At 39.6% G+C, this 23031-nt stretch overlaps 2 protein-coding genes across 3 annotated transcripts in view; one reads left to right on the top strand and one right to left on the bottom strand.

Annotated features, from left to right (window-relative positions):
* The first annotated feature begins 837 nt into the window (after nt 1-837).
* Nucleotides 838-4458, top strand: nkx6.2 (NK6 homeobox 2). Its single transcript, XM_034681607.1, has 3 exons — nt 838-1751; nt 2343-2515; nt 2843-4458. The coding sequence occupies exons 1-3, from the start codon at nt 1319-1321 to the stop codon at nt 3089-3091; spliced, it is 855 nt and encodes a 284-aa protein (XP_034537498.1). The 5' UTR covers nt 838-1318; the 3' UTR covers nt 3092-4458.
* Nucleotides 4459-6060: 1602 nt separating this feature from the next.
* LOC117811363 (inositol polyphosphate-5-phosphatase A) overlaps nt 6061-23031 on the bottom strand; it is a 205130-nt gene continuing 188159 nt past the window's right edge. Inside the window, exons 13-16 of one of the 2 annotated variants that reach the window (XM_034681599.1) lie at nt 15141-15252; nt 10642-10710; nt 9048-9084; nt 6061-7719 (exon numbers count right to left, since the gene is read on the bottom strand). In XM_034681599.1, the coding sequence (XP_034537490.1) occupies nt 7670-7719; nt 9048-9084; nt 10642-10710; nt 15141-15252 (268 nt within the window). In that variant the 3' untranslated portion in view covers nt 6061-7669. Of the gene's footprint in view, nt 7720-8996; nt 9085-10641; nt 10711-15140; nt 15253-23031 lie in introns of both variants that reach the window. The other variant, XM_034681601.1, reaches the window with a different exon arrangement.

Below are 23031 nucleotides of genomic sequence, written 5' to 3' on the forward strand. Positions count from 1 at the left end.
TATCCGCCTTTTTTTTTCTCATAGAAGTAATGAAAAAGAATAAATGGCATGAAATCATGTCTAAAGTGGAGTAAAACTGTTATCTTATGTGTTACAGCAACAAGAGTAGATACAAGCTCGGTTCACAACAGTCACGACGGACCGTGCAAAGGAAATAATTTACTGGGTTAATCAAAGCCATGTTGCACATCTAACTTCAACAAAATTAATTTTAAAAGTATTGTAAAAATGTATTCGGTACTATTTTAAAAATTTAACTTTCAATTGTTTCGAATTCACTTTAGACATCAGGACTTCTTCGGTGTCCCCCTCAGGATGCCGTTTTTATTTTAATAAAGCCCAACAGTCTGCGGAACAGCTCATAATGTCAATGAATATTCTTTGTCATATGTGGAAACAATGATTTCCGCGCTGTGAGACGCATCATTAATGGCACCGCTAAAGATCTTAATAGAGTGTGGCCGCAGCTGGTGCGTTCATGGTCTCCTCCGATCCACGATTTTAAATGCTTCGCCACGGCTTTTAACACTTAACAGAAGATAAATACAATCTAGTACATGTCTTACTGGAGCCCGGAAGCTACCTTCAGGAAAACATTTAAACTCTCAAGTAGCCTAAAGATAAATGGCCCATGGTTATTTAAGAAGAAAAGTCCATCGAACACTGAAAATCATTATATCCTATATGCTTACTCTGCCTGTTGTCCGTCTGTTTACCCGCTTCGAAATGACACTTGTTAGTCATTACAAGTGGAAATTGATATTTCTGACAGCACGTAAAGGCAGCACCCGTCCAGCGCACACGCACATGAAAAGCAGCGGACCTTCTGTCTCCTCCAATCAGGACGCTGTCTCACTCAGCCCCCCGTCCAATGGGAATAGCGCGCGTGCAGGTGGCTCTGCTATTATCAGCGGGTCCCGCTTCCCCCGCAACTAAAGAGCAAGCGAGTCAATTTATGGAAAGACAAGCCGAGCCCTTAATGGTTCCCATCAAAACCACTAAAAACATCATCAGAGCGGCCGACTTCCGCACGGCTTCCTGTGGCGGGCACGTTTAGCTCAGACAGCTGACAGAACGAGACCAACACCAGCACGCGGAGACGTTTGTGGGAGTTTTCGAGCTGTTCGCTTCCCCAGAGAGGAGAGAAGTTTTCCAACAATCCCAGAGTCTTCCTCCTCTTCTTCCTCCTTCAGGATACTTCAGGAGAGAGCAGCAGAAGTGGCCTGGCTTCTAAACTTAAACATTACAACTTAAAATTCATATTTATTTGTGTTTCCCGTTTGTTATCTGAGCGCGTACCTGTGGTTCATGTTCACAAATGTTAGCGATCGGGCAAATGGAGGCTAACCGGCAGAGTGCGTTCGTCCTGGGCAGCACCCCGCTGGCGGCGTTGCACAACATGACCGAGATGAAGACATCCTTGTTCCCGTACGCTCTGCAGCAGAGCCCGGCGGGCTTCAAGGCGCCACATCTCTCCAACCTCAGCTCCCAGCTCGCCCTTGGCACCCCACATGGAATAAGCGACATCCTGGGAAGACCCGTCACCACGGCCGGGCAGCTGCTCTCCGGGTTCCCCAGGATAAACGGCCTGGCGACCACCGCAGCTGCTGCCGCTGCAGCGGGGATGTACTTCAGCCCGGCGGTGTCGCGGTACCCGAAGCCGCTGGCCGAGCTGCCGGGGAGGGCGCCCATCTTCTGGCCCGGGGTCATGCAGGGTTCTCCCTGGAGGGACCCGCGCCTTCATTGTCCATGTAAGTCCTACCTAACTGCCTGTTGTACTGACTCAGTACGCGTTTGGAGAAAAATGTGATGTCTGTGCTTAGAATACGTTTATAAATTGAAGCGTGAAAACAAGCACCATTTCTGCAGGTGCATCAGATTTTTGTTTTGTCTTCTTGTGATTAAAGTCATTATTTTAGTCTGCAAGAGGCCTTGCATTACGGATAAGGACGGACACACAAATAAACTTTAATTCTTAAAGAAAATTAAAGTGTGTTCCAATAAATAACAAAGCTGAAACCAAGTGATAAAAATGTTATTATGCACTGTGTGGTCGCCGTAAATTCAGTGTACTAAAACTGGAACTTCTTAATAGATAATAAAAATGTTATTGATACTTGGCAGGACTTTCAAACTTATTAATCTGAAACATTCATAAAAAAATGTGTAGTACTATGATACATAATGTGTCAGTTAACTGAGCATGCTGCTCAGACACACTTTGGCCTATTTGGACCTCATTTTACTTATAAAACATTCGTAAACGTTCATAGGCGTCACATTGGAAATGCTATTCACAATTAAAATCGTTGTGTAACCAATTTATGTGTCTATGTTTGCAGCTCAGGCGAGCATGATGGTGGACAAGGACGGAAAGAAGAAACACTCCAGACCAACTTTTTCAGGACAGCAGATCTTTGCACTGGAAAAAACTTTCGAGCAGACGAAATACCTGGCCGGCCCGGAGAGAGCGCGCCTGGCTTATTCTTTAGGGATGACTGAGAGTCAAGTCAAGGTAAAACAAACAAACATTTATGATATTAATAATGTCAACTACCTGTATTGAACTCTAAAACAACTGAAGGCAACGTTGCCTTTTCGTTTACACTTTTATGTGACAAATGGCATCCACGAAAATACATTATTTTAGAGCAACTATATGCATAATCCACTGACATCATCAACATTTAAACACATGTAGTCATTATTTTATTTATTTGTATTGTTGGTAATGCTATCACTGTATTGAATCCAATATCATTTAAACTTGCTGCTGTTTTTTTTAAAATAGTGTATCATTTTGGGGACCTGTTGAGCATCTGTGTGCCTATCTCCTCCACAGGTTTGGTTCCAGAACAGAAGAACCAAATGGCGGAAGAGACACGCAGCAGAGATGGCCACGGCTAAAAAGAAGCATGACTCTGAGACGGAGAAGATGAAGGAGAGCTCGGAGAACGAGGACGACGACGAATATAACAAGCCGCTGGACCCAAATTCAGACGACGAGAAAATCACGAGACTGTTGAAAAAGCACAAGGCCACCAACCTGGCGCTGATCAGCCCTTGCAGTAACAGCTCGGACACCTTGTGATGCACATACCTGGGGGGTTAAGTCTAGGGGGTCCATTAATAAAAAGAGAGACTTGTCGCACTCTTTTTGGCCCCCTTTCCACCTGACATTATGAACATGCGCCTGTTGGGATGCATTTCACACAGAAATAGCGAGAAGAGCGAGAAATTCGGAGTGTGTGCCATGACGCACGGAAGACGCGCTCACCATTACGTGACGCGCGGTTGGCTGCATCCAAACCCAAACTTTTACTGACTCTGTGTACTTGGAGATGTAACTCCTGTTAGAACTGGGCTTAAAGAAGGCTGATATTCATGTCAGCTGAAAGGAAAATAAATATTGGGACATAAAATAGTTTTGGCGACGCAAATCAGTTTGTACGCATCCAACTGGAATTTTAACAACAGGTGTAAATGTAACTAAACTTCATACATACTCACACATTTCAGATCAGTGTTGGGCCTATGAGCGTAATTAATTACCTTTAATTCTACACATAAAGCTGCTTTATTTTACCATTCCTACAATATTGTGAGTCCCAAACTCCCCCCAAAACCTCTGTCACCTTTTAGGGCTATGAAGGCTGCTCATTTTGCTGTTAATGAGATCATTAATGGTGTATTTTATTGGACATATAACTTTATTTTTAATCTGAAGGTAAATGACAAGTATTGCACTCAGTTATTTCTCAACTGTGCACCGGTTTATATAATTCCTTTTTAAACATTTTTGGTTTTGGTTTCTAAAAAGTCAATATTATTTTGCACAGTTTTGAGCTTTTATCGTCATTTTTTCAATATCAGCAGCCGACACTGATCCGGATCCGGGCCGCATGTTAAAATGGCAGGTGTAAACGGGGCCTGTGATGCTTCTAAAGCTCAGTCTAAGCAGGGTATCTTCTGTCCTAAGAGGCAAGAGAGCAGAATGTTCAGAGATGGCGCAGGTTTGTGATGAATGGATGAATCGTGCTGCAGCCTGACGATGAAAATGTACGTGTGTGGATTGTATATATTTTTTACTGAATAAGTTATGTTCGGACGCGCTTATTCCCCTCTCTGATAGACCTGCTGCTTCCTTTTTATTCCTGCAGAATAATGTCGTCTCTTTCCTCCTCGTTTTTCAGTTCAGTTCGGAACATTAATGTACAGACGCAGAATGCTGTAAATAATCACTGTAAAAAATATCAAAAGCTTGTTTTAACGTCACAGCACACGGACTTTTTTGTTTCATTTGAAAAGTGTCTGTCTTTTTTTTTTTTTGACCTCATCAGCACAGCGGAGCAGCAGACTGGAGCCTCGTTTCTGTTGGATTTAAAGAGAGTATTATCACTTCCAGGAAGGTTAAAGGAAGAAAAACACTTTGTATAATGAATAAATTATTTAACAAAATTTTTTGTTTTCTCATGGGTTTTGTTTGGATGTATGGGTTTAATATAAATTAAAGACAAATTCATGACTATCATAATTGAATTTCTTTATTGGCAAAAAGGTGGTTTCGAAGGGTAAATGCTGATATAAAAATGATTTATGTCTAAAACAACTTATTCAGTAGAAGAGTTTAAAGTCACAATACTAATGATGTAGTTATAATCTGCACGTATCATTTGTTTATTTCGAATTTTGCATTTTGCAACTAAAGTGTGCACCAAAAATGAAAGTTTAACTTTTTCGTCACTTTTTATTTATATATTTACCAAGACAAATACGTTACTTGAATAGTTGTTAGCTCAAAGAAGGCACTCTTTTGAAGCTATTATTATTATTATTATTATTATTAGTAGTATTATTATTATTGTAAGTTGTATTATAGGCATTTATTTCATGATTTATTGCAAATCAAAGAGGCCATGTTCACTTTAGTGAGTTTTTTCTCTTTTAACAGTGTATCTTTTGTTTTGTGCTCATTTTACTCCCCAGACATCAGGTCTATCGAGCACTTTTTGACCCTCAGTAGTTTATGTTGTGTAGTTAAAATCATCCCATTAATGAATATTATTGCATAAGTATTTATAATATTTAAACAGTTCCCTTATTTTGCAATGAAACCCAGTGATGATAAAGCGCTTTGTCAGAAGAGCACCCTCTCTGTCTCCAGGTGGTACTGCGTCTTTCTGTTTGCTGCCTGAACATTTGAGCGCGCTGTCTCTTGACGGTTCATCCAATGAGAAACAAGCTTTCATCAAATAAAGTCAAACTTTTGTTTCTATGATTAACTGAGTATGAGGCAATGAGGCTGACTGAAAAAACGAAAAATACATCATTTCATTCATTGATGTTCTTCTCATATATTTAATAGTGACATTCAACTCCTAACTAAGACATTCAATGTGACTTTGATGTTTTTGAATTCTATAATTGCTTTGAAAATCTTTCCGGGATTGTCATATCCTTGATAAATGAACCCTTTTTTGGTGTTACCTCAGAATTGACAAGTAGATTTAGATGATATTCTGCCAGAAGAGTAAACATCAAATAGCCTAAACCACATTGGAGACTTCAGGTGAAGAATTTCCTAGCTAAACATAGCTCACTTTCATTCCAAAAAACAATTAACCGAGCCAAAAAAAATAGATTAGAGTGATTCAAATGTGCTTCACACCTCAGCCTGTCACACGGCTACATTTTTTGATTTGGTTCTGTGAAAAAATTGAAGAACCACTCTTTTAAAATTTACTGAACAATAAAAATACTGTTTACATTACCTTAGGACATTTTATGCAAACTTCGTGGTACCAAATTTAACAGAAATAAAATACCGAAAGGTATGCCTATAAGGAGGTTTCATCTTTGTTGTTGAGGCGACATGGAGGAGATCCGAGACCAAGCAGAGAAAAACACGGTGGGAAATGTGTAATTCTCCCCCGTGTTGTATGACTTGATTATTCTGTAATAATATAGTGATAACACACTTATAATGTGCTGGAAGGTTAATTGATTATTGTGTAATAAGGAGGTAAAATGAGTGTGTAGGTAATGAGGACAAACAGCCGATGAGCTCTAATGGTTTTTATTGCTTGAGAACTGCATCACCTACAGTAGAGGCCAGGCCGTCAGAGGGGCTATAGAATCAAATCTCTATCTGCTTTAATAAAATGGAGTGAAGAAGAAAAAACTGCAGCTTATACTCCTACAGTAAACTCACACAGAGCAGAAAGAACAAAAACAAGCAGGCGGAATTTCTCTGTTTTTAAAACTTACGAACCAAATCACAGCAGAAGACAACAGAAATCCTGCGGCAGGCACAAAATCATTTCAGTGATTTAGATGAAAAAAAGATCAGGGAGGATCAATGTGAGGGTTTCACACAGTCTGAGATCTGTAGTGTTGGAAATTAAATCGATAAAAGGAAACGCTGGCGTCTCCGAGCTCCCCTTTAATGCTCAAATGATCTGCGATGAAGGCAACAAACAGACGAATAAAAAGCAACTCCTCCTCCTCTTTCTCCCGCTGCTGCTCTTTCCCATGTTTAGAGTTTCTTTCTAGTTTTTTTACATTTTAAAATCAACACCTTAAACAGTCTGACTTAATATTTTAAACTCTGACACACTTCATGTCTGTGTGGATACTTGGCACCAAAATGCAGTAATAAAAACTGAAACAAAAATACATTTTAAGGATACCCAAGCCTATCTAAAATATCACATTCAGAACCATAATATTATAGAAATAAGTTAGAGTAATAATGAAATAATGTGAGAGTGCTATATATGAAACATTATCTTATATACTTGCATGGTCTATGGCACTGCTTAAAACATTCTTGGATAGGCAATAAATCACAAAGAGTTTCTCTCCTCGGTGCTGCTGCTGCAGCTGCAGGAACACCCACACAGTCTGCACAAACATTTGGTAAGAATTATAAATTATCTCTTTAAAAAGTACAGTATACAAAATGAGACTCAACTGATGTGTCAGGCATGGCAGTGTGTTGTGCACACAACAACAAAAACAAAACAAAAAAATATATATAGAATTTGTTGAAATCTATTTTCCAACAGAAGGACCTCAAAGTTTGGTCTGAAAGAGAACGGCACTAAAACCATCAACAACTCTATGTTATACTGTCCAATGTACAAATAACCCTAACAATATAGATATACAACTTTTTTTGCATTGCACTTTTCTTTTTTTAAAACACCTTACACACTGTGTGGAGAGTAGCTTCTATACACAGAGGCAAACCTACAAATGGCGAGTACGGTGTCTAAACATGTAGTAGACTGATTTCAATTAGAGTTTTGGCAACGAGGCTGTGGCATGGAAAAGAGTCGTCCGTCCGTCTGTCCGTCCTGTTTTTCTTCTTCTCTGGGGAATGGGGGTTGCATGGCAACAGTGAGGTCAGCGATGTGTGTCTTGTCTGGAGCCGGGCCCTCGGGTGCTCGTCCACGTCTCAACAAGTGTTTTATGGAGAGAAAACAGCTTCGTATGGATGAGGTGTCAGGACGACTGTGACTGGTCAGCACTGCTGAAAAACTTTGTCTTCAGTGTACGCTTGTGCAAAGTGTGTGTGTATTTGTTTGTGTGAGTGGGTGTGTATGTGTTTGTGTATTTGTACTTGTGTGTATGTGTGAGTGTATTATGGTGTGCTGTTTGTTTCTTCTCACAGAGGCGCTTCACGGAATATCTGCTCCCCCCTTTGGCAACACTTTCCTGTGGAGGGAAAAAAAGGAAATGTTTTATTTCTAAATGACAAGCATTTGGTTTATCAAAGAAAAATGACCTGGAGCCAACTTTTAGTCAAGTTAGAAAAAAAAGATGCTGCTCTAGTTTGTGAGTGAAGGGTGATTTTCTGTACTTTTGAACCTGGGCCTTTTGAACACATTTTGGAGTCTAAATCCCTGGTCCTAAAATCTTTAAGATTTCCACTGAAAGTTCTTGTTTTAGTCATTGACCGGCACAGATTGTTATTCTAAGTGTGTGACAACATGAAAGGACAGCATCCTACAGAGATAGACCTTGTGTCAATCATAATTTTAACTTTAAGACATGGCAGAGCGAATCGTTGAGTCGCTCCTTTCACAGCCACCAGACTTCACTGACAAAAACAGCAATCTGACCTTTTGACACAGGAGTAACTGGTCTACTGCTAACTTGACTGGTTGTGGTTTTTTTAATCTAATGTGGGTCTTTGCTTTTTTAAACAGTTGTTCAGGTTCACCTCTTATTTTTGTAACAGAACAAAACAAAGAGGTAAGGCAGTAGTTGACCAGTAACTCCTCTGTTCTTTTAAGTAAAAATGACTCATTTTGTCAATTAATTTTGGTAGCTATAAAAAGAGCAATGCAACAGATATTTCTTTCAAAACAAAAGTATATTCCTCCTGTTTCCTTTAAGATCATTTGTGAGGCTTTTCATGCCTTTATTGAGGAGGCAGAACAATGCAGAGGAGGAGACTGGGACGAGAGAATGGGGAAAGAAATGGGGAAAAGGCTGCCAGTCAAGGCCACCCAGTCCAAGGACTACAGCCTCTGGGCGTGTGATTCAACCACTGAGCTACATTAGTGTTTCGTAAGCTTTCTTTTTAACAAAAGTTCTAAATCTGTATGGACCCTGTCTGTAATGTTGTCACACACTTAAAATAACGATCTGAGCCTGTCAGTTAAAGAAATAAGAACTTTTAGTGTCCATACTTCGGATTGTGTTGCAGCCTGTTTCACTGCAGCTGACTGAAGCAGTCTAATCTCTTTGTACCTATCGGATGTTTAGCCCCCAAGCATGTAAATCAGGGTCCAGGTTCATAAATAGGGAAATTCTCCATGAATGTCTTAAAATGTCTGAAGCATTTTAATCACATTTTTTCCAAAATTGATGCTTTATTTTGGAATAAAACTCCAATCAGAACCAACTTGAAGTGAAAAATCAAGCAAATCAAAGCAAACAATAGCAACAAGTGTGAGGTATTATAATGAAGAAAAGTTAATATTTACCACGACATCACTGCACCACACAACACTTGTGCTTATTTGCATTAGGTTTACCTGCCCCCGCTGTTATTCGGAAGGACAGGAAGACGGGCTGGTGGGGGAACAGAGACAGAGCAAAGTCAGAGAAAACATTTTATTGATGCTCCCTCTCTCTGTGTGTGTGTGAGCGCAGAGGGCTCGCAGGTTAAACTCACATAGCAGTGCCGTGCATTTTTGTGCCCGTGTGCTAACTACATTGGACATTTTTTAAACATAGCTGTCTGTGATTTTAGCAGCAGTGTGTGGTGGAGAGATGAGCGTTGCTGCAGTGTCTCTCAGTGTGCTTGGGTCACATCACACACACACACTACTGTCTGTGACACTCTGAGTATTGATAAAAGACCTGACTTAAGGCGCCTCTCTTTCAGTGCAAGACCTTCTGTCTGACACGGAGGAGACTGAAGCAAGGGTGTTAAACGCTTTCTATACAGTCAGCTTCAAAAAATATCTTCTTTGTGCTTCTTGAGCTTCTTCATTGAACACAAACAGCCTTACCTAAGACTCAGCTAGACACAGGAGCTGCTGTTAGTTGATATGGCATGGAAGTTAATGATGCTCATTTATATAAACAGAATTACATTTATATTGATATTCATCATGATATATGGTGGAATTTGATAATGCTGCCTGCTTGAAGAGTACTCTTAAAATATTACAGCTGGTTAGCTTAGCACGGTTACAAAATCCATCTATTAGCACCTCTAACGCTCTTTTATTGATATGTCTGATAGGTGTGGGAAATGTGTTGTCAAATTATTGCGGTTTTGAATGTGAAACCAAAAGAAAAATGTTTTGAACAAATGCAACTAGTGAGATTTCACTTTTAGCCATGGTGAAAAAATGTTAGCACATTTCCTACAGAACACATCTTATTGGATGAGCTGCGTGTTAATATCTCTCAGACAAACTTAGTGTCTCTAAAGTCTTGGTTATATTTCTTGTTATCATTCTAAATACAGGATAATGTCTGAGTTAGGGCTGGGCAATATGACAAAAACAACAACACAATACATTATTCTATGATGATCAATATAAGTGTTAGTCTTAGAATACAATTTCATTTAGCTGCCTGTTTGAAGAGGGCTAATAAAGACAGAAGGCTGAAAAAAACAAAGTTCATGAGTTATTCAAAGTTTAGGAACATGTTCTCACATTTTCTATAACACATCTATGAGACTGAAGGGGGGTGCTAGCCAAGCTACTTAATTCCAAAACTAAACTAAACTAAAATTAAACTCAAGGTGTGTACTCCAGCCTGTACTTTACATTCAAGCTTAAAACTACAGAATAACAGTTTTTTTGTCATTTTAATAGAAGATCATTTGATTTTTGTAAGTTTTCCTAGCCCTACATCGAATGTATTTGTACCCAACAAGTTTCAACACTAAGCTCTTTATAGCAAACATTGTTTAAGCTTTTAACTGTTCTTCCTGTGAAGAATCTGAAAAGGTGTTGTACAATACATCAATGTCACAAGCACACACGCACACGCGCACACACACACACACACACACACACACACACACACACACACACACACACACACACACACACACACACACACACACACACACACACACACACACACACACACACACACACAGGTTACCTTGTGGTCCCCCATGCAGACATTTGGCCCGATGTTATCATACACAATCGACTTCTCTTCGTTTTCAGGCTGCAGAGACACAAATAGATTTAGTGATGAAAACAATATATATAAAACATGTTTTATCAGTTCTATGAAACAAATGTTAAACACTGAGCTGCTCAAGTTACAAACACACATGGTGCAGAGTCAGCAGCAGCATGGTGTTATAATCATTACAACTTCATGTTGTGCTTTCAGATACATTCATTGTGCAAAAGTGTCATCAAACACACAGAGCAGGGGTTTTATTGTTTATTTGAAAACAAAAAAATCACAGGAGAGGATACATTGGTACATAATCATGACTAAAACCCGTTATTGATATGTGCAAGGAAATTGAGTTTTGGTCTGTTAAATGAATAATTCTTTTGATTGAGATTAATAGAATTTCAATAGTTTTTACCAGCATTTAAAAAAATTCCATTATTTTTCATTGCATTAGTTTTTAAGTCCAAATGAACAAGGTAAAGCAATTCTTACCAGTGCCTTGATTCAGCAATCAAATAAATACAATGAAATGTACCTTATGATCTTGACTTTCAGATTTATTATTCAACTAAACGCTGCACTTCTACACCAGTGTGGTCTGAAATCATTACATAGAGGTAGGAAACAGCTTCAAAGTGCTTCTTTTATTTCTAAGGATAATACTGTTACACATTAAGAAATCTGTAGGGGTGCATGTACAAAATGTTCAATCATTTTTAGTATGGTATGCAGTTATTCCAAGATAATTTTGGTTATCCACCACTGCCAGTGATCCCTGGATACTGCAACAACCTTTGCACTTTTCAGGAGTTCCAGTTTGGTTGCTTTCTCTGTTTCTACAATAAACGTTTTATCCACAGATCTATGGCGAGTGAAGCGCTCCAAAATGATGCTCAGAATAGTGTCTTTTGTAATGTAGTTGCCACTCTGGCATTAGTCCGATTAGCTGCTCCTGTATGCTTAGATCGTTTGTGGAAGCTCGAACTTGAACTCAGTGATATTTTCATTCCTTTTGCAACAAAGTGGATATTACTTTTGGCTTATCAACTGAGTGGTCTGGAAGTTTTGTTTAAGTTGAATGCACCAGTCAAAAGCACAGCAGTGTTGTTTTTTTTGCGCCATAGTGACAGCAGGAACATTTTACATTTTTTTTTATGGTAAGCAAATAATGAAAAAAAAACTAATTTTTTACTTTAATCGCAATACCATTAACACACTAACAGTGGAAGCCCTAGCTTTAACTGGTTCCAATGCAGGGTTCAAACACAAACATAACTTACAAAATTTTGACAAGGAAAATGTAAAATAATCAACTGGGACAATAAAACTTCTGATTATGTTATGATGCAGATCATTTTTCTTACGCATGACATCTGCAACTAACAATTGTATTGTGATTCACCAGGAGAATTTGTTTGTTAATTTTCTCCATTAATCCATTGCTTGTTTGGTCCTGAAAATATAAGAACCTGAAAAAAATATCTGATATGATGTCCAATGTTTTAACTACAAGGGTGCTATGGGGAGGAGGCAGGGAGGCAATGATCCTACAATGACAGGGTTTGGCAAGGTAAATATGACAGTTTGTTTCTTTAACAGAGATGTCTTTGTCTGTTTCTGTGCACTTTGAATAACATTCAAGTCTGTCAGTGGAAATCCAGCAATTTAAGTGGATGTACTTTGATTTGGGTTAATTTGCCCCAAAGATTTTGTTGCAGCCATTGCTGTCAGATTTGTTGTGTCCCTTCCAGCTGGATCCACTGTAGCAATTTGAAAACTTTTAGCAATTATTAGTCATTTGGACCATGAAATACATGACTCAAAATATCTGCTTTACCCTCCCCACCCAGGGGCATAAGCACAGTTTTTACTTTGAAACTTATGCACAGTGCATCATGGAGGAATGAAAAGCTTGGAGGTTTCACAAAGTGGACATTTGCCTCTGCATCACAAACTCTCAGTGTAATCTAAGAGCCTATCAGAGGGAATCATGTTTCAATATCTGCACAAAAGAAAGCTGTTACCCTCTCACACATGGATCTGCAGACTGGAGAATAAATCACACTTGTCTGGTTGAACTAAAGACTTTTTAAACACACAGACACACACACTGGGCTGCTGGGTTGTGACTCAAGGAGCTGCTCTGACGCTTCAGAAGAAAGAGACAGAGAGCTCGAGAATGAACCATAAAGTGAAATCCAAATTAACTTCAGTCCAATCCTGCAGCTGAGCGGGGTCAGCACACCTCCACCTCGCTCTGCCTCCTGCAGCGGCCTCGCACCGCCACCTCTCCATTCGTCTCCCACAGCCGCAGATACATTCATCAAACACACACTTGATAATTCACAAAGGCAGCATAAAATTGTGGATTTTCGGGCTGCATAATCTTTAGACAGATAAACAAATTACCCGGGGCCCTGCAGCAGAGAAGGAGCGCTCGCTCGGCTAAACATTCATTACCGGCACTCCTGGAGCTGGTGCCGCGCTGCGCAGCCAGCGGGCAACCTTTGGCGTGTTAGGGCTCGGCAAGCAGAAAATAACATGATGGCGAGTTAACCGACCATGCCATGATAGATGACGCCACACGCCGGGCTGTTTACGGGCCTATGTCTCAACAATCTGTAACGCTGGGAGCCGGAGAGTGTGTGCTCAGTGAATCATCAGCCAATCTGCGAACACACTAACTGTTCCACTTGGTCCCTGCATTACAAGCAATTAGCCGGAGCATGAAGGGGGGAGGAGAGCAAACAGAAACCAGCTGTGTGTGTGTGTGTGTGTGTGTGTGTGTGTGTGTGTGTGTGCGTGTGTGTGAATCAGTCTTTATATAATTCTGACACATTAAGTGGCTGAAACAAACTGGGTGTTATCATTTTAAAATGTTTTACAGTCTTTGTTTTTTTTTTATTGTTCCTGCTCTGCTCCAGCCAGTAAAAGAAGAAAGATCAGGAAGGAATTTCTCATTTGAGGCCGACAAAAGAAAGCCAAACTTCCTGAGCAGCTCCCTGTGGTGACCAGTAACTGTACAATACACTGCTGCATCTATTTCACAGGCGTTAAGAGATGAAAGCTGTGTGTTCTGCACTGCACAGAGTCGGACGTAAAAGCTGAACCTGTTCCCTGTAGTGTAGAAATAAAAAAGGGCAAATCTGTTTTTCTTACATCAGGGCCCCACGTTTACATATTTTGGGGTGTTATGGATGTATAGTCATGAATCGATTTGGAAGATAACCTACTTTGGTGTGTGCAGTTATGAAACAGGCTGTAATGAATGGAATGTACTCTTATGGGGCCAAGTGTTGGATTGGTACGTCCACTAAAAGCTCTTCTTTTGGTCACTTAGAGGTTCAGACAGTTATTTACAGTGTCTGACAACATTTCAGAAAGCATCCCTACAAAAAGCAGACCATTTGTTTCAGAGGGAGGTGATTATTTTAACCAGAAACAGCACCATAAAGGAGTGTTTTTACCTCCAATAATATGGGGGTTGCTGGTCTACCTTTGCCTTGATGTATTATTTGATCGGTGTGATTTCTATTGGTTGGATCCATTCCAACACAATATTTGTGTAACTCTAAAATTATATGAAAATTGAGACAGTTTTGGTACTCCTTGGCCCAAACGATGAATTATTGAATTTCTAAGATTCACACGGCAACAGTGTTCCCCACAAATTGAACTGAGAGTGCTGTTGTCCTACCAATGCACCACAATGATCCTATTTGAACAGACAAAAGATAGTGAAAATCTGAAGGACTATCAGAGAATATCACTCTAAAGAGAGACATGATTCACTGTTTCTGGATTTTAAAGCCTCTTTTTAACCAACAGGGATAATTCCTGTGATGTTCTCAGACACAAAATAACAATCTAAGACTGAGTAAAAATATAAAAATAATAACTTTTAATGGACATAATTTGATATGGCAGAGTTAGACCCCAAAACTTGCAAAAAAAGTGTGCTGACTTATGAATAAAAACATAAAAATTCCCTTTTAGTGAAGACCGACAGAAAATGCAGGAGCTTGGCAGAGCTGCATGGTGGATCTGTCAGTAATCTAGCAAACATAACAGAAGGAGAGTATAGAGAGAGGTGGCAGATTGGCTGCAGTTTACAGTGCTGCCATGGATTTGCAGCAGAGCGAGGGCCTGTAGGGTTTGACTCCCTGAGGTAGACGACAGATCTGTGGCTTAATGAAGAAGATCAGAGCCCGCTGGGGTGAAGTGCTGGGATATATATACTGTCTGGATGGACCCCTGGCTTAGCTCGCCAAATTAATATTCACAGACACCTCATCCTTCCATCTGTGAGGCGGCAGAGGGCTGGGGGTGATCAAGGACGATAGAGTTGTAGAAATAAAAGGACAGAGATGTTAATGAAGATGCCTGTGTCTTAGTGGAGGGAGGAGTGGGGGTATTTTTGTCATAAGAAAGCCTGTGAATTGGATGAAAAGAGTCAGGTTTAGGCTCACCTTTAGGACAAGTTCTCTGGCGGAGGACGACAGGAGGATCCGATCACACCAGGCGGGGCATCTGGTGTTCATGTACTGCTTCCCCTGACTGCTGTCTTCACTGTACGGATAACTGAAGAGACACACAAGCAAAAAAAGAAAACCAATCAGTTAATGTATGTTCTTCACGACTGTGAGTCAGGGCCCGATGATTTGAGGACGTTGAAGGAAAAGGAGCACCAGAGTGAAAAACAAAGGAGGGTCAATCAGAAACACTGTGCAGACCAAATAGATACTAAACAGCACAGTGACTTGGTGGGCAAAGGATGTTAAAGCTATCAGTAAACCCTTGAACTTGTTACCTTTGACCTATGGTGTATCAGAGCTATCAAGACAAACTGAAAACTAGTGAGCACAACCTGAGGATGTGATATCTATTTTCAAAAAGACTGAATGTCATAAAAGTGAGAAACTTTATACACCATGAATCAAACTTTCTTTTTCCTCTTTAAGACTGGAGATTTATAAAGTTATAATATGAAGTAGCTGTTTCAATTGAAAGATTTAACACTTTTTGTCTTGTTTCTAGTAAAAATATCTATCCAACTTATCATACACCACATTTAACTCACAAGTCAAGATAAACATCTTATTTCAAGACATTGCAAGCTGATAATAAGATCTGAAATGCTTGGAATGAGTAAAAAATCGACGAATGAGGTAAAGAAACGTTCTTATCTCAGGAAACTTCACATGTCCCCATTTTTTACCCAATTGGCAGATTTTTTACTCATTCCAAACATTTCAGGTCTTACTTCTGGCTTGCAATGTCTTGAAATGACATATTTATCTGGACTTGTCAGGTGAAGGTGTCTTACTCTAAGCCTAATAATATATTTCTATGATTAGCAAGATGAAAGAACTTGCTTAGTTTTGGTTTTTGTTTGCAGTGCAGCATCTGAAAATGTATGCTCCATTGCACCACATACTGGTGAAAGTTGCTTGGAAGCAGCAACGCAAGAGATACGAGAACAAACTGCAAGATGAAAAAGTTTTGTTTAAAGCTAGACCTCTATGAGGGTAAGGAAGTTGAAGTAGCTGCAAAAGTACAAGAAAAGGAAAAAAAACTTCAGGTACAAGTTGTATCAGCAGTGAAGGAAGAAAAGTAGCAGAGGTAGTGGTGGAGGAGGAGGAAGAAGAAAAAGAAGAATTGCAAAATCAAGAGGGACACTTTCACACCTATGAATGCACCTTACTCACAGGAAAGATAATAATTCAAACATGTTTAATTGCTATCTGACTAATGATAAACTGTTTTCCTGCACAAAGAACAAGACGACAGAGGAAAGGTAATAAGTACAGCAATAAATATGATTTGTATGATCAACAGAGGAGTAATAAACGTGACACATCACGTCATCTGGGACTTCAGAAAGTGTTCCTGAGAAAACAGGAGGTCCATAAGTCTGACCGATCGTCTGAGTAATCTCCTGAATCAACACACACCGATGGCTCAATCATTGTGTCTCACTTTGCCAACTGTACAGGCTGGGAGTGTGTGTTTGTGAGAGTAAAAAGAGAGAGAGAGAGAGAGAGAGAGAGAGAGAGAGAGAGAGAGAGAGAGAGAGAGAGAGAGAGAGAGATTCTGATGCCCATATGCACCGCTACATCCCCACATGGTCATCAAAAACAGATTAGGAGCCGCAGCAAACGGCTCAGAGAGAGATCCTATCTGAGGAAACAGCAGGAACAATCACATGATTTAAGCGGCTGGAGGCGAGCTGATTCAGATTTACATTGTTGAGAATTCAATTTGGCCCGTTCGCTCATCAAATGGCTTCAGATTTACACACCACACAATCCAATTTGTTTGTGGGTGCTCATCAGGATGTGGAGCGGGCGTACTGTAACACCAATCCAATTTGCTCCTTCAGTGCAGCAAGTGCTAACTGTAGCAGAACATAAAGAGAGAGCCTCTTCTGTGAGGATCCTAATGATAAAATAAACACATTCATCTGGACTTCAATTCATCACATACGCACAGCTCTGATAGCTTAATTAGAATTTGTGCTAAAGCAGAATTAATTTAATAACTATGAAGTGCTGGCTGCTTTGTATCTGTGTGAGTATTATGAGCAGTGTTGGGCTGCTTCTGCTGCAGAGAGCACAGTTAGCTGAACAAATGGCCCGCAATTGCATTCATTGATATTTTTCTCTGTCATGATGCCATTTCTTGGTGTGTTTTCAAACGATAAAATCAGCAATGCCTCAATCTCTTTGGGTGTTTAAGTGCTTAGAGGTAAAGACTTCCACCCAAGACTTCCTTTTCTGTGTGTTGCCTTTGTTAACGGTCCAACAAGCAACTTGAGAAGCAAGAATGGAATTGGTACTAAGAGACAACTTCAATGCAGAGATCTTTTTGTATGGCTGTGTTATTATGCTTGATTCTCAATGGTCATTGCATAACTGCATTTTATAGCAACAGCCTGCTATTTCTTGATAACAGACAGTTGATATGAAGAGCAAACTATCGCTTGGGATGTAATCACTGACTTTGAAGGACTAACTAATAATTTTGATATTAAGGAGAAGTCCTGGAAATTCAACCTTGCTTTGTTTAGTGTTATGACCAATCAGAATCAAATATTTTACACAGCAGCTATACACAATAAAAACCTGCTCACTTTACATTATCCTTTACTTAGACATATAGTTCAGTCCTAAATAGACAACCTGTATTGGGCTGCATCCATTGATTTTGTTGGATTGAATTCCGTCCTTATTGCTCTTCTCACTCCCATATACATCCAAACCTTGCTTAAATCATGGTGGACTATCATGGTCCCAACACTTTTGCATTTGAAAACTGATGCCTTGGTTTTTCTCGGCACAATAAGAAATCCCGCCGATAGTAAGAGGGTGATTTATCAGAATAAGCATCCAACACTACTGACATATCTGAATGTTTTTATTTGAACAGAGATTTTTATCAGATGCCATTATGGCCTCAGATGTAAGGTGCATATCACTGTGACATGCAAGTGACCCCTCACCCCTTTTATCACTTGAACATCAGTAAACAAGGTGGAAACAAGTCATCAAAGTAGAAGTGTTTCCATTAATTGATGGGTGTGAATTTTGAGCAAAAGTTCTGAAATGTCGCAAAACATGTAAATGTTAAGGCCCTGGTTAAAAAATACCAGAATAACCCTTTAGGAAAGATGCTTGAATTGCCCTTATCTAGCTCCCACACACACACAAACAGTCACACTCACTCACATACACACTGAGCCCCCCCACCAGGTGAACAAACAGACCTGTAGAAAGCTACTTAAAGAAGTTCCCTGCCTCCAATTAGCATTAATAGCACTTAAACAGTGGGGGAAATGCATGGGGGGTTTTGGTATGCTAATCAAAGAGCTGAAGGAGTGATCCGGGATAAAAGAGAGCATGAAGAATAGGATGAGAGAAACAGAGATAGACAAGGAGGCAGAGGAAAGGGGATAAAGACGGATCAGACAGAAAGAGGCAGAGTAAGGATGAAAAAAAAAAAAAGAGCAAAGTCTTCAAAGTCTTCAGGGTGGCCTGAATCCTCTGCTGCTTCCTGAGGGATGGACCCCGGCCTCAAACAATCCTCCTTCAGGGAACCTCTGAGACCTTTATTGACTAACAAGCTCGGGGTCATTTTGGTGTTAAACAGATTGAGAGAAAATCAAGTTTCCCCCTCACCTCCTTCAAACAATTAACTCACTCCTGATAGCCAACTTCCTCCAGCACTCCAGCAACAAAACTCTGCTATCATTCAGTCAATTCAGTGACAGCCAGCCATCGTAAAAGCTGATTAAAAATACTCAACAAAGGCAGTTAAAGGGCCATTCTGTGTGTGCAGGTAAAGGTTGTTCCCTTTTCTGTTTCACCGCACCCTCGGCTTCACCACATACAGATAACACGTCTTAATGCAACCGCAAACAGTCCAACAGCACGGAGTGATTAATGTGTCCGATTAGCGAGAGAGCAAACTTATCGTGAAAGGTAAACGGTCCGAGAGGGCGTGTGGCCTCAGACCATCAGCTCATATCAGACTCTTATTGCCTACAGAAAGACTAATTACACTAATTAATGGGCCCAAGCTGATAACTCCAACTATTGTGTATCGGTAAAGGAGGTGAAGCTGCACTGAAAGGTATCCAAACACACTCAGCTTTAACAACTGTGATCCAACAGCTAACAGGTTGGCAAGCAACAACAGTTACATTTAACTGTTTATTTTACAGAAAAAAACACCATAGAGAAACAACTTTTTTTTAGAGGGGAGCCCTGACAAAGACATCAGCATCAAAAGTTTCACATAAAGAAATAAACAACACAAAAATAAGTTACATAAAACTATAAATTATCAGTATTCAGCAACAAATCCTATGTTTTTGACGCATGCACTGAAATCCGGAAAACGTCCCAAAAGTTTTGTACCATGACTTTTTTCCTGCCTGCGTTAACACTATGATACATTGTATCATACTTTTTAAGAGCACTCGTGGAAACCACTATGTAGCTCCCACCAAGATGAGCCAAAACATTGAAAGCTCTTTTAGAAAACAAAAAGTGAGCATGAGAAATTAAAAACACAATCAGTTCACAATGTAAAAAAATGATTCATTGTGTTAATTCAACTAAAACTGAACATTTAAACATGTTAGCCTGACAGACATTGCACTTGGCTGAATCTCTCCAAGTTGGACGAACACACAGTGATAATGAGATTGGAGATCGACTTTCTTTTGCATGTATACACCTCAAACAGACCTAAACCAGCCAAGCAGTTCTGTGCATGCTTCACAGTTAGTATAAGGAAGTAGTGAACTAAACCTCAACAGAAGAAGAAGGGACGTAAACAAGCTATTCCATTGTAAGGATAGGGGTACAGATTGTTTCTATATAGGTCAACTTGAAGTCCAAAGGAAAGAGGACATATCACCACCTATCATATTAGAGGTAGCATTGACATACTTTTTCAACTAAAAATTAATGAATTGATTCTCACCCAGTGCTTGTCCAACTAAACTGCTTAATCATGATTTTACCTGCTGCGGGCGGACAGGATACAGGAGAGCGAGACTGAACTAGCTGGTGAAGAAGGCCAGCTCAGTCCTGGACCATGTGGAGGTGGTGGCTGACAGGAGCATTATGGCCAAGCTGTCATCTCGGATGGACATTTCTTTCTTATATAAATTCTTGTTGAAATTCTTGTACTGGACACCTTCTTGTTTGCTGCTGTAACTCCATGAATTTCCCCATTGTGAGACGAAAAAAGGATTATCTTATCTTATCTTAATCGAGCTTTGACTGTAGCTTGACTTAACTGTGCATGTAAAAGGTCTGAAGGAGTCGATGAGATCAGAGGTCTTATAAATGGCTATGTTAAAAAGGCAAACTTACTTTCTCAAACAACATGCAATAGCATATTTTTAGTGGGGGGCCTTGATTGAAACTCTCTATATGAATCTCTGCAACAAAAACAGAAAAAATAAATCTATGCAGCCACTGATAACATTCAATGTTTCTCCCGTCATCTCTCGTTCTTTCTTGATGAGCAACCAGAAGGCATCACTATGCTGGTTTGAAGTATTTCAGTAAAACTCAAGCACAAGGTTGAGAAGGACAAGCAGTGAAACTTATTTCTGTCTGAACAACAAGATACATCAGTGGTTACCTATTTCTTAAGAGCATCGAGTATGCAGATTTTGAAAAGATTTTTCTTTCTTGCACTGTTGTAATGCAGATAATTATCCAGCTGATCATACAAAAGGTTGAGTGGTGAATCTACTGCTGTGACAATTTGAGGAGGAAGAGGACTGATGGAATTTATTGGGAACAAGCAACATGCTTAACTTTAAGTAGTCACATAAAAAATGTAAAAGAGAAATTGCAACCATAAACTAAATGAAGTTATGAATTACCTTCCAATGAACTGTCCACTCGGGGGAGTGGATTTATGACACTCCTGTGCTTTATCTTATGTCATAACAACACAACTGTGCTGACTGACTGATGACTGAATCATTTGTGCTGCCAGGTGTGTTTGGTGTTTACATTTTTTTTTACAGCAGCCACCTCTTGTGTAAAGTTGGCATTAAATACAGTTTCCTCTCTGTCCCTGTGATCCTTTATGTTTCTGACCTCCTCTCAGATAAAAACACATGTGCGGTCTCATAGCCAGACCCTGCAGCACCACCTGAGACCTCCTCCATTCATTCATGCTCAGTTTGGGGTTTAATGTTTGACTTGGCTGCTGACACATCGCTCACTTCTGTTCTGCTTGCTGTCTCTTTGTTTGTGCTGCGACAGTAAAAAAGAGGTGAGGTGAATGTTGATCCAACCTGAGATGTGTCATCTGGCCTCACCCAGCAGAGGGAGAGGCTGTGCTCACAACACATCACAGTATGAAACAACTGTGCTTTATTAGTTTGTGAACTTTATTCAGAAGTTTGATTGTTAAACTTGTGTTTTTATTTAGGTATTTAAAACACTGCATCAAGCTAAAAATGTTAATTTGATCAAGGCAACTACACAAGACTGATTTATCGACCCACAAGTCATGGCAATATGGATATGACATCATAAAGTATTTGATAAGTATATGATTGGCTGTTCAGTTTTACACCAAATATCACATTTGATTCATGCACCACCTACAGATAAGTCATCATAAATGTTTTAATGTTTTGAAAGAAGAGAAAATAATAGCTTTCCTGTCAAAATATCACATATGAAGACCCCTGACCCCTCAGGACTCCACAACAGGAACAATCCTCCAGTATCTAAATTAATATTTTATCTTATTGTGATGTCTATTCACTGAGTGGTTTCATGTCAGTCAATGGACCTTAACTGTAGAGAAAGGGTTGGGATTTAAAGTTGAACAAGATTTAAAAAAAATAGACAAACAAGTTGATGACTGAATGTAGACAAACAAAAATATTTACAAAGTCAAAAAGTGATGTGAACATTGTTTTGTTGTTCAAATGTTCTCATCTTTATGAGTAGAGAGCATGACATAATGATTGCTGCGTATGCAGTAGAAATACACTGCTTACTTTGGATTTTGTATTATTACTGTCATTGCTATACTTATCTTTAAATGATTTATATTACCTTCTATAGATGTCTTCATCCTCAAGGCTAGGAGCAATATTAGCTGCGCTCTTGCTATTTTCAGTTTTATTTTAGATTTATTTAGAGGCTCTGTGAGAAGTTCTAAACTAATTTTGAAATAGTTTCACTCTTACCCTGATGCCTCTTTATGACCTACACAGTAAAATTAGATCATTAGCGACATTTTATCAGCGTCTTTTCTTTGTACTGAGTTTTAGTGTCTGTGTAGCCAGGTTTCTTGCAAAAAAAGCTGAGTTGATATTTGCCACTCACCCCGGAGTGTCAATGTTTAGAGCTCTGCTTGTAAAGTTTGGCAGTGAAAAGTAAGTAAGCACACAGGAGGATGTTTTGTACTTATGGCTGATAGTGAAGCAGGATCAACAAAAAGATGTGTTTTCTGTTGAAAACATACATCTTTTTTGTTCATCTAGCTAAGTTTCGGACAAAGAAACTCTTTACCCGGGGCTTTGCTCAGTAAAAGAAAAAATATGTTTAGGGACAGGACCTAATGTTTATGCCAGTGTGCGAGTGCCTCACTGCTCTCTGAGGACAAAGAAGTTAAACTGTGTGCATGCTGGCGTTATTCAGACATTTATTGGGACACTGGAGTACACATCATGACACCAGGGCTGTGGCGGGTGGCAAACCAGTATGCCTGATCACTTTCTTTAAGCCAGCCAACGGTAGTAAATCAGAGTTTATAAAGTTTTGTTGTTAATTATTTTACGTAGCTTCATCCCTAACTTGCTTCCACAATGAA

Source organism: Notolabrus celidotus, chromosome 4, assembly GCF_009762535.1.
Source record: "Notolabrus celidotus isolate fNotCel1 chromosome 4, fNotCel1.pri, whole genome shotgun sequence".
In the NCBI taxonomy this organism is placed as follows: Eukaryota; Metazoa; Chordata; class Actinopteri; order Labriformes; family Labridae; genus Notolabrus; species Notolabrus celidotus.

Excerpts from the sequence above, each read along its gene's own strand:
- nkx6.2 (XM_034681607.1), top strand. The coding sequence starts at position 1,319 with ATGTTAGCGATCGGGCAAATGGAGGCTAACCGGCAGAGTGCGTTCGTC. Across the intron at positions 1,752-2,342 it reads CCCGCGCCTTCATTGTCCAT|CTCAGGCGAGCATGATGGTG; the intron begins GTAAGTCCTACC and ends CTATGTTTGCAG. Across the intron at positions 2,516-2,842 it reads TGACTGAGAGTCAAGTCAAG|GTTTGGTTCCAGAACAGAAG; the intron begins GTAAAACAAACA and ends TCTCCTCCACAG.